Below are 11,689 nucleotides of genomic sequence, written 5' to 3'. Positions count from 1 at the left end.
GTGGATTGCAATAAGCCCGGGCATCTATTTTTTGGGGTTAGATACGATCCCTGTGCAGAACGGTTTTGCTCAAAGAATGTTAGTAGGGCTAGGGTTCCCAACCTCCAGGAGGGGGCCTGGAGATCAAGAAAAACAGCTGATCTGACTACTTAATTTCTTGTTTATTTAAAGCACTGGCTGATTTGGCAGGTAGACTGTCTGACGTGATACCCCACCCAAGACCCGCCCTTAACATCACTCCGAGGCTCCACCTTCAAATCTCCCAGCGTGTTCCCTGGGAAGTCCCTCCCCACCCCCCAGCTTGCTCCACAGCCCTGAATTCTGGCATACACCTCGGAAGGCGAATAACTTACTGGGGAATGAGCCCCTGATTGGGTAAGATGAGTAGATATCAATGCAGCGATGTCACGGTGTCCCGCCTCCAGGGCTATGGAGACGGCATCGTTGCCATCCTGTTGAAAACACAAGGATTAGGCCTGGCATCTTTGTGCATCTAGGACAGCCTTTCTTGACTAGGCTAGAGCACTTCGGTGGCCAGTCACAGAGTGACTGGCCGCCGTAGCGCTCAAATCTATACTGTTTTTACCACTGTGAAACCCCTGAAACATTCTTCAGGCTTCAGCAAATCCCAGAAGCGGCACGATTGTGCAGAGTATGGTTGGGAAGTAGCGCTGTGTTCACACCCACAAGGGTGCCCCTCCCCTTCCTACCCTCTCCAGGCCCATCGTTGGCCATTTTGGGAAGGGGGAGAAGGTCCTGTCACCCGATAAAAATGTAATTAGCCCCCACCTATTCGGAAAACAAGAGAGCCTCTTGTGGCACAGAGTGGTAAGGCAGCCGTCTGAAAGCTCTGCCCATGAGGCTGGGAGTTCAATCCCAGCAGCCGGCTCAAGGTTGACTCAGCCTTCCATCCTTCCGAGGTCGGTGAAATGAGTACCCAGCTTGCTGCTGGGGGGTAAATGGTAATGACTGGGGAAGGCACTGGCAAACCACCCCGTATTGAGTCTGCCATGAAAACGCTGGAGGGCGTCACCCCAAGGGTCAGACATGACTCGGTGCTTGCACAGGGGATACCTTTACCTTTTTATTCGGAAAACCCTTCCAGGGCCATCAAGAAGCCCTGGGTTCTACCAAACCCAGGTTGAGAGAGCCTTGATCTAGGAGCTGGCAATTTAAACAAGTGGAATGAGCTCAATATTGAAATGGTATTTTTTTGGGGGGGGGATTTTAATTTTCATCCCCAACGGGGGCCCAAAGTTGTTAACATCATTTCCATTTCCTTGATTTCATCCTCACAACGACCCTGTGAGGCAGGTTGACTAAGAGTATCACCTAGCACAGTTCCACGGTGTGAGTGGAAACAAGATCCAGAAGAGACCCTGAGGGTCCTGCAGAGGAAGGTGAAAAAATTCCAGGATCCCTGAGCCAATCTGAGAGAACGCCTTCCGGACACTGAGTGGGAGTTGGTATTACTCTGGGCATGTAAGGAAGAGTCACAAGAGCCAAGCGCTGCCTCACCTCTTCTGACCTCCCTTTCACAATCTGCCTAAACTCCCAGAATCAGCATTGTTGTCACATAGCCTCTGCTTAAAAACCTCCAAAGGAGGAGAGCCCACCACCACCCAAGGAAGCCAGTGTGTAGACAAGCTGGAGCGTGTCCAGAGGAGGGCAACAAAGATGGTGAGGGGTTTGGAGACCAAGACGTAGGAGGAAAGGTTGGGGAGCTTGGTCTGTTTAGCCTGGAGAGGAGACAACTGAGAGGGGATCTGATTACATCTTCAAGTATTTAAAAGGCTGCTATGTAGAGGATGGAGCAGAGTTGTTCTCTCTTGCCCCAGATGGACAGACCAGAACCAATGAGATGAAATTCAAAAGGAATTCTGTCTAAACATCCGGAAAAAGTTCCTGACAGAGCTCAGTGGAACAGGCTTCTTTGGGAGGTGGTGGGGTCTCCATCTTCGGCAATTCTTAAGCAGAGGCCAGATAGCCATCTGACAGAGAAGCTGATTCTGTGAAGGCTTAAGGGGGTGGCAGGTTGCAGTGGATGAGCAAGAGAGTTGTGAGTGTCCTGCATGGTGCAGGGGGTTGGACTAGATCAGTGGTCCCCAACCTTTCCGAGGCTGGGGACCGGCAGGGCATCGGGCCGCGCCCCCGCGGACCGCGCCCGCGCGGGCCATGCCCGCGGGCCGCGCCCACGGGCCGCGCCCACGCCGCGCCCGCGGGCCGCGCCCACGCCGCACCCGTGGATCGGGCCGCACCCGAGCCGCGCCCGCAAGCCGCGCCCGGGCCGCGCCCACGGATCGGGCCGCGCCCGCGGATCGGGCCGAGCGGGCGTGGCCCGCACAGGCGCGGCCCGGCCCTGATTCCCTCTCCCCGCCTCCCGCAGTAAGAAGCTTCCCGGGCCGCAAGCTTGCGGCCTGGGAAGTTTTTTACTGCGGGGGCGGGGCGGGGAGAGGGAGCCGAGGCCCGGTGCCATGGCCTTTGCGGCCCGGCACCGGGCCGCGGCCCGCAGGTTGGGGACCACTGGACTAGATGACCCAGGAGGCCCCTTCCGAACCACACTGACTGTCAGGAACCTCTTCCTCATATTTAGCCGAACACTTTCAGACCTGGATTTCTAGCTGATGCTATCACCACTAAAAATTTGACATCAGGAACACCCCTAAGACCAACAGGTATTGTCCAAGGTATTGTCGCAACCTTAAGAACGCAGTTCAAAAAAAGTCCCAGAGGAAAGAATCCCGGACTTTGGGATGAAACTTGTTAGCCTTTATTGAAGGAAATCACACACAGGTAAATGCTGTTGAAGACAAGTTTGCCCAGGGGGGAACAGGACAATTCTACCTTCGTACCCCATTCCCCTCCCCCATCACCATATTTTGCACAGGAGTATTCTTTCTCACACTCTGTTTGAGTAGCAACGGCACAAAAACAACAAACAACAGACATGCTGGGCCCCACACAGGTGTTACAGCCATGGCAAGGCCATGCTTACATCCTATCCAGGAACAGGACAGTGAGACATTAACATAACAGAGGCCTTCTCTGACCTTCAGGGAGCCAGAGAATATCCAGGCCCACAGACAGGGAAGGGTGCTAACCAGGAGTACAAGGCAAGCCTGGGAGAAAGCAACCACGAGGCAGGCATGGCACAGGACAGGTATAAAACAGGATGCACTATGTGAAAGGCAGCCATGGATTCCATCTGCCCCCTCTTCCCTCCTACCTCTAGGAGATTATATCGGGGGGGGGGTATGGGTTTGAGTCAGCACAGAAATTGTTTTTTCGCCGTATCTTATTTCATCTTTTCATTTTTTAAAATTGTAAATTTGTCTGTGGTTTTAAGGGGAGTTTTATTGGGGATTTTATTGGGGATTTTATACAGACTCTGTAACCCGCCACGAGCCATTCGGGTGTGACAGGTAGGAAATTCAAGAAATAAATAAAATAAAAATAAATAAACTTTCACATGCATGCACCCTTCTTCGGAGATACCTATCTGAAGAAGTGTATATGCACATGAAAGCGTGTATCTTGCCCCAAACTTGGTTGGTCTTGAAGGTGCCCCTGGACTCAAACTTTGTTAAGCTGCTTTGAACCAACATGGTGACCTGCCTGAATCTATGTAATCTACACTACGCTGGCTGTGAGGATGAGAAAGCTGGAAGCCGTATGGAACTGGAGGCTACACCGCACCCTCATGCAACCGTGGGCAGAGAGATCAGCCATGAGGAAACTGCTTACGTTATCCACAACAGACGCGTCGCAAGTTGGCTGAGACAAGAGAAGGCACACGGTGCCCGCCCGCCCATGCTCACAGGCACACATCAGGGCTGTGGATCCTTCTTCGTCTTGGAGGTTGAGGTCTGCTCCACAAGACAGCAGGGCCTCCACCATCTCCTGCCTGCCGTGGCTCACTGCGAGCATAAGAGCCGTCTGGCCAGCCTGGAGTCCAAAAGGAATAGAGAAGGCGTTTTAGATAAAGGTCTACTTATCTACTGGGCCCCCACCAAAATGCCCCAGCTGAAGTGCCCAGAAGCAAGCAAGCTGGGCAGAGCTGAAGTCTACCAGGGTCAGACAAAACCCAGTTTGAAGTATGTTAATAATGGTTTTGCTAAATTTTAACTAGAATAATTTTTGACTTTTATTATATTGTATGTTATTTTATTCATGTTCTTCACCACACTGAGCCCCTTATGGGGAGAGTGGTATACACATTTAATAAATAATAATTTTATTATTTATTTATTTATTTAGATTTATATACCGCCCTCCCGAGTCACACCCTACAATTAAAAGCAACACAGTGAAGCTCAAAACAGCATTTCAACAGCTTTGCAAAGTCAGTGCTGTCTGTGACCATACACAAGGCTCCCCAACCAGCCCTTTTCAACCTTTTGATCCTGAAATATTTTTCAAACAACAACCACGAGTGGCACCATGCCCCTTCAGAGAAGTGCCGCAAGAAGAAAGTGGACGATCCCAAAAACACAACAAAGGAAAAAAGAATCTGTCTGGTGGCTTAATCAAAGTTTAAGAGTCTCTGTTATTTCCACCTGGACTCTACCAAAACGGTCTCTAGATTATTCTTCGTTTTCAGTGCAACGGAAAATAATCTAGAGACCATTTTGGCAGAGACCAGGTAGAAATAAAGAGATAATAGAGACTCTTAAACTTTGATTAAACCATTGGACCGATTCTTTTTTCCTTCAGAGAAGAGGGCATGGAAGTAAGATGTGGGAGGTGGCCAATCAATCGTCATTTCCAGAGAGTGACGAGGCCTGTAAAGCCACAGGGGAGGGGGGCTCCAGTGACGTCTGGTGATGTCAGCGATCACCTGAACTTTTGGGAAAGGCTGCGGAACCCCTGGGGAGCTCATGTAACCCCAAGGTCCCCTGGAACAGGGGCAGTCAACCTGTGGTCCTCCAGATGTTCATGGACTACAATCCCCACGAGCCCCTGCCAGTGTTTGCTGGCAGGGGCTCATGGGTATTGTAGTCCACTGACATCTGGAGGACCACAGGTTGACTACCCCTGCCCTGGAACGCTTTGCTTCTCCAGCCCTGCAGACAGAGGACTGCTGGCTGAGCGCAGAGGTCTGCAACTTTTATGAGCCAGAGGGCCCCTTTGGAATTTACTGGCTGCTTGTGTAATGTGGGAATGAGTCACAGCTCAATGGCAAAAGCCCCACCCTCTTTCTAAAAACACTGAGTGGGTGTCCTATAGCGTTTCTGCACCCTTATATTTCTCACTCAGATGCTTCTGTTGTTTTGGGTTGGGTAAAATAATAAATAAATAAATAAATAAATAAATAAATAATATTACGCCAAATTATAACTGGCATAAACTTTTATTTTGGCTCTGCAGGAAGGAATGCCAGACATACACCAATGTAAAATCACAGTGGCCACTAGAGGGAGCTAAACACATGCGGAACTGACCCCTCCCCATGCAATGTGGATACAAACAAGGAAAATAAAATACAGAGAAGGCCAGAGTACCCATAAGCCATGCCTAGATCAGGGGACCTGCCCCCCAAGAGACAGATCATCAACCCCACTGACATACTTGGCTGGCTTTGGCATTGACGTCACCCAGGGAAAACAGTCTCCGGACAACCGCCATGTCTTCTTCCTGCTCCACTGCTGCCAAGGCAGCCAACATGAGGGCTGTGTAGCCGGCTTTGTTCTGATGGTTGACGTTGCAGACTCCTGTGGGGAGGGAGAGGAATGAAGATACTGAGATTCTGTCTCCTTTCTCTTCCAAGCCTTCCGTGCCCATCTTATGCAATCGGGGTTGAAGCAGTTTCTCTATGGGGACCTCCTGAAATACGTGGTGATTTTCCATTTAGGGGAAATAGATGTTCACCACACTGAGCGGCTTGCGGAGAGAGCGGTATATACATTTCATAAATAGGAATAATGATTTCAGATTTTTGAGTCACACCCTACAATTAAAGTAGGAGCCTCTTGTGGCGCAGAGTGGTAAGGCAGCCGTCTGAAAGCTTTGCCCATGAGGCTGGGAGTTCAATCCCAGCAGCCGGCTCAAGGTTGACTCAGCATTCCATCCTTCTGAGGTCGGTAAAATGAGTACCCAGCTTGTTTGCTAGGGGGTAAACGGTAATGACTGGGGAAGGCACTGGCAAACCACCCCGTATTGAGTCTGCCATGAAAACGCTGGAGGGCGTCACCCCAAGGGTCAGACATGACCCAGTGCTTGCACAGGGGATACCTTTACCTTTACCTTTACCTACAATTAAAAGCCACACAGTGAAACTCAAAACAGCATTTCACCCACTTTGCGAAGTCAGTACTGCCTGTGACCATACACAAGGCTCCCCAACCATCTGAGGGAGAGGCTGATTCTGTGAAGGTTCAAGGGGGTGGCAGGTGACAGTGGATGAGCGATTGGGATGTGAGTGTCCTTCATAGTGCAGGGGATTGGACTAGATGACCCAGGAGGCCCCTTCCAACTCTATGATTATAAAGAGCAACAGAATGACAGTCTTCCTCTCCCATAAAATTAGATTTCAGGCCACCCAGGAAACATGCACAGCAAATGGCAAAACTTGCTCCCACAAGATCCAGCAATGTGTATGTTTTAAGTGCTGTCAAGTCACTTCCGACATCTATTGACCCTATGGATTCATGACCTCTGAAATGTTCTGTCCTGAACAGCCTTGCTCAGGCCTGGCCAACGGAGCCCATCCATCTCCGGCATTCCTCTTTTCCTGCTGCCTTCCACTTTCCCCATCATTAGGGTTTTTTTTTCACTCACTCACTCACTCACTCACTCACTCACTCACTCACTCACTCACTCACTCACTCACTCACTCACTCACTCACTCACTCACTCACTGTCCGTTTTCCTAGAATCATAGAGTTGGAAGGGGCCATACAGGCCATCTAGTCCAACCCCCTGCTCAACGCAGGATCAGCCTAAAGCATCCTAAAGCTTTGTTCTGAAGGCAAATCACATAATAAATAATAATTTAATAGTTTTGTGGGAACTGCTTTTAGGTTTTTGCTGTTATCGTTACAGTTTTATGGAATTGGATATTGTATGTTATGTGATTGTGAACCATCATGAGCCAGCTTGCTGGGAGCAGCGGTATATAAATGCAATAAATAAATAAATACCCCACAAAACCCACTAAAATTCCATTTAAAACCTTGAAACTATCAAGTGACTGTGGCATCGGGAACCTTGGTCACCAGACACAGCCTGGGTTACCAGCAACACATGGGCTAGACCGGCCTTCCTCAACTTTTCCCCCATTGAGAAACCCCTGAAACACATTCCAGGCTTTGAGAAACCCCAAAAGTGGCACAACCGTGCAGAATAAGGCTGTGCTGGCCCTTTCCTCCTCTGAGGAGTCCTCAGTATTGCTGAATCCTAACTGATCCACAACTGCCTGTCTCTTCCTGGGACAAGCGCTGAGGCTGCCAGAAACTCCGCAGGGCTCTCCCACTCACCTGTGTCGAGCAAAAGGTGGACAATGTTGAAGTTGGAGTGAGAGACGCTGTAGTGCAAAGCCGTGTTCCCGTTCCCGTCAGACAGGTTGACGACATGGGCCAGAATCGCTGGGGAGATTTCGGCAAAGGCCATCAGGTGCTCGGCCACCTGGCTGGCCGACGAGGATTTTTGGCTGGACACGCGGAACCACTCCTGCAGGAGGAGGCTGGTGCTGGTCACCTGGAAGCCAAAATGCAGCTGAAGTCATCAAGAAGGGGGCACTATGGGTCACAGGCAACGGGGCCATGGATGAGATGTCTGTGGACGAGGATATGAAAATCGCCCAATATGATTGGCAACCGACCAAAATGCCTTGTGGTGCTGAATGGCAGAAAGGAGTTTTCCGTTTAGAAAAGAGCCAACTGAGGGGGGGGGGGGGCATGATTGAAGTTTATAAATCATGCAAAATTTTACTCCCCTTCCCAAATACAGGAACCCAAGGGCCTGCAATGAAGCTGATGGGCAGTAGGTTCAGGATGGACAAAGGGAAAGACAGCTTTACATGCAGAGGGATTAGCGTGGAATTTGCTGCCAGAGGATGCAGTGATGCAGGAATGATCCTATTCCACAGGAATAAGCAGCCTTAAAAGAGGAACAAATAGATTTGTGGGTGGTAAGTCTGTCAGTGGCTCCTAGCCAGGGTGACTGAGGGGAACCTCAACATTCATAGCGAATAAATCCTAAAGCCAAGAAGCAATATTCAAGGAAGGTCTCGGCCTCTCTGCCCTGCTGTTGGCCCTCCAGAGGAACAGGCTGGCCACTGTATGAGATAGGATGCTGGACTAGATGGGCCACTGGTCTGTTCCAGTGGAGCTCTCCTTATGTTCCCACGAATGCATTTCTGGACCAGAATCCAACCTCTGATCTTTACACACTTCTAAACTGGCAACAAGGAAGGAGTCACACATTGAGAGTCACCCTGCTGGAGCTGGGGTCTGATCGCAGGTTCAGGTGGATTCATATCAGGTTCTACTGTGTTGTGTTCATGGACACCCGCTCAATTTTGACCGAGTCAAGATTCGAATTTGAGGCTTTTCCTGACAGCATATCCCCTACCCAGCTGTTCTGCCTTTGGGCTGGCAAAGAATTCTGGAGAACGTTTAGAGCTGCAGTGGTTTCCCGCTCCTCAAAAGTCAACCACAGCCTCCATGGCCTCTACTCACCACCTCTCTGGTCTTTCCTTCACTGTGGCCAAGATGGTTCCTTACCACAAGGCAGGCTTCCCTCACCCGGGGACTCAGTTCAAATCTAAATAAGGACGTAAGAAGAGAGCAGTCATGACAGCACCTTGATTCCTCTCTGGTCAGGCACTTCTCAGAAGTCGACAAGGCAAGTCCCAAATTACAAGCACAGACCAGGGATGGGCAAACTGTGGCCCTCCAGATGTGGCCCTCCTTGGACTACAATTCCCATGAGCCCCTGCCAGCATCGCAGGCATTGTAGTCCGTGGACATCTGGAGGGCCACAGTTTGCCCACCCCTGACATAGACCATTAAAACACATTGAAACCCGCCTGCACCCATGAACCTCCCTCCACTCTCCAGGCATCTTCAAGGGCCCTTCTTTGAGCGCCTTCTTGATCAATTTAGTTTTGGGCCCCCCAAGTTCCAGTCTTGTCTCCCCAGTGTGAGAGCCAGTGTATTGTAGTGGTTAAGAAGACTGGAAAGGTATCTGGGAGAGCTGGGTTCAAATCCTCCCCTGAGCCAGTCACACTTTCTCAAACTACCTCACAGGGTTGTTGTGGGGATAAAACGAAGGAGAAGAGGATGGGCCAGAGAGGCGGAGGAGGAGTGGGGAATCAAACCCGGCTCTCCAGATCAGAGCTGCCATTCTTAACCATGACACCATGCTGGCTCTTATACCAGGCTTTTCACAGCCCCAATGCTGGTCGACCGGTGAGAACACGCCCCATTTTGATTCTGCCCTTTTAATATGCTTTGCCATCTCTATTCCGTTTTGGTCTCCCAGCCCCTGGAAACTACTGGACCCATTTTACAGGCACAGCACAGAGTGAACTGACCATGCAGGATATCTGTGGCATGGGGAGGGGAGGGGAAGAGGGGAAACTCAATGCAGGCCTCCCACGCCAAACCTCGTAGCTCTCTGCAACTTAGGTTATATGTTGACCTCATGCTGTTTGTCTCTGGGTGCTCTTCTGGGGCCTGCACAGCAAGGAGGGCATGCCAAATCCCCCTGCCACAGCCTGGTCCCGGCTTACTTCTCTTTCACTTCCAGGGCAGCCTTCTCGTCTTCCGTGTTCTCTTGCTCATGATGCTGCTGGGCCCCATCCTGTGCTGCCACCACCGGGAGGGGACTCTCCACGTCGCTGTCTACAACCTCATCGTCCGACGTGTCTGTACTGGTGTCGGCATCGCTGTCAGAACTGAGAGGAGAGCCCTTCTCGAGGCACTGGTCCTCCTCCTCCTCCTCCTCCTCCTCCTCCTCCTCCTCCTCCTCCTCACTAGACGTGCTCTCGTACCTGCTTTGACAGATCATAGGGGGTCAGATTTGAAGGGGTCACTGCAGGGCCCGACGTGGGGGTCCCTGCAGCCCCAGGTTTCGTCAACAGGCTTCTCTTACAGACACCACACGGAGGGCCAGAAGTCTCTGATGTGGGCATGGAGTGGTAGTTTATCCTAGGATGCCCTGCGGCAGGGATTCCCAGCCGGGTTCCAGGGAGAGCTCCCCAGGAGTTCTGCAGCCTTTCCCAGATGTCCCGAGGCTGCCTGCTGGCATCGCTGGACGTCACTGGAGACCCCTTCCCCTGCCGCTCTACAGGTCGTCTCTTTCTACATGACGGAAAGATGGTCAATGATGAATTGGCTAACTGGCTGGTCCTGTGCCCACTTCTCAGCCAGGGCAGGGAGCTGCTGTGGGGCTTCCTTGAAGCCTGGAAAATATTTCAGGGGCTCCTCCACAGTCCAGAGGCTGAGAAAGGCTGCCCTTGAGGTGTAAGCCCTGAGCGGCTGGAGCCCTTTCCACCCTGCGGCTGATCCTCTTGTCGCTTGAAAAAGACGATGTTCACCCTGCCAGATTGGGATCAGACCCATGTCTTTCTAGCCCACCCTCCTCTTTCGGACAGTGGCCAGCCAGATACTGCAGAGAGCATCCTATATCGAGGGTGGTATTAGCATTATTATAGTTATCATTATTTCTAGGCTGCCCCTCTCTAGCGAATGTCTTGGGGCGGCTCACAAGTTAAAGACAAAGCATTTAAAGCAGCCTATTTAAACCCACATTAAAACAAAAATCCAACCAGCACAGCAATCTCTCAGGTGCCCCTCAGCACCCCATAGTCAGAGTCCAGGAGCACCTTTAAGTCCCACAAAGATTTATTCAAGGCAGGAGCTTTCGAGTGCAAGCTGAGGAAGAGTGCCTGCACTCAAAAGCTCACGCCCTGAATAAATCTTGGTGGGTCTTAAAGGTGCTCCTGGACTCTGATTTTATTGTGCTGCTTCAGACCAACACGGCGACTCATCTGAATCTGTCTGAATAGGGAGGTTCTTTTGAGCTGTAAGAGTCGATAAACCTCAGCTGGCAGGGCTTTCTTTGCCTACAGGAAGCCCCTAATTCAAAAGCTCGATCTACATCCGACACGCACAGACTAGAGTTGGGAAATTCCTGGAGGTTTTTTTTTTTTTGGGGGGGGGGTGGCTGGGAAGGACAGAGTTTCTGGTGGGAGCTCTGGAGTCGCTGAGTTCAAATAAGTCTGCAAAAAGAGTAATAGCCCCCAACCCAAAACTCTCTAAAGCGGGGAGGGGGAACCTCTCCAAAGGTCCGTACAATTCCCAGGAGCATGTGCAGGGAGGGGCTCGTGAGGGCTGCAGTCCGTAGACCACCAGCTGCCCCTGCTACAGAGCCTCTTACGGGCCAGAGAGGTTTCCAGCTGGCAAAAGGGACACCAACCCCCCTCCCCATGGGCACTCACGCCCCGCCCCAAGAAAGGAAGTGGAAAGATTCGTACTCGCCATTCAGTACGCCCACAAACTGGAGACTCTTCCTGCCCATTCCTGCCTCAGCCTTGGCGATGCCATCTCGTTTCTTCATGATTGACTTGAGGGTTCCTGGAAGGGACACAAAACAGGCACTGTGATCAGATGCTGGACGATGCCTCTTTCCAGAGAGGTGAAATGGGGGATCCTCAGGGCAGCAGCTGCTGAGAGGCAAACAAAAA

At 51.2% G+C, this 11,689-nt stretch overlaps 1 protein-coding gene across 2 annotated transcripts in view; it reads right to left on the bottom strand.

The window, feature by feature from the left end:
• The window catches only part of KANK3 (KN motif and ankyrin repeat domains 3), a 41,798-nt gene that overhangs the window by 1,174 nt on the left and 28,935 nt on the right, over nt 1–11,689 (bottom strand). For both annotated transcript variants that reach the window (XM_077331562.1, XM_077331563.1), the window contains exons 4-10: nt 11,480–11,579; nt 9,734–9,994; nt 8,679–8,763; nt 7,476–7,695; nt 5,569–5,711; nt 3,745–3,945; nt 354–452 (exon numbers count right to left, since the gene is read on the bottom strand). In XM_077331562.1, the coding sequence (XP_077187677.1) occupies nt 354–452; nt 3,745–3,945; nt 5,569–5,711; nt 7,476–7,695; nt 8,679–8,763; nt 9,734–9,994; nt 11,480–11,579 (1,109 nt within the window). The remainder of the gene's footprint in view (nt 1–353; nt 453–3,744; nt 3,946–5,568; nt 5,712–7,475; nt 7,696–8,678; nt 8,764–9,733; nt 9,995–11,479; nt 11,580–11,689) is intronic.

Source organism: Paroedura picta, chromosome 4 (genome assembly GCF_049243985.1).
Source record: "Paroedura picta isolate Pp20150507F chromosome 4, Ppicta_v3.0, whole genome shotgun sequence".
NCBI classification, from domain to species: domain Eukaryota; kingdom Metazoa; phylum Chordata; class Lepidosauria; order Squamata; family Gekkonidae; genus Paroedura; species Paroedura picta.
Note: the sequence above shows the minus strand (reverse complement) of the source record. Positions and strands in the feature narration are given on the sequence as shown.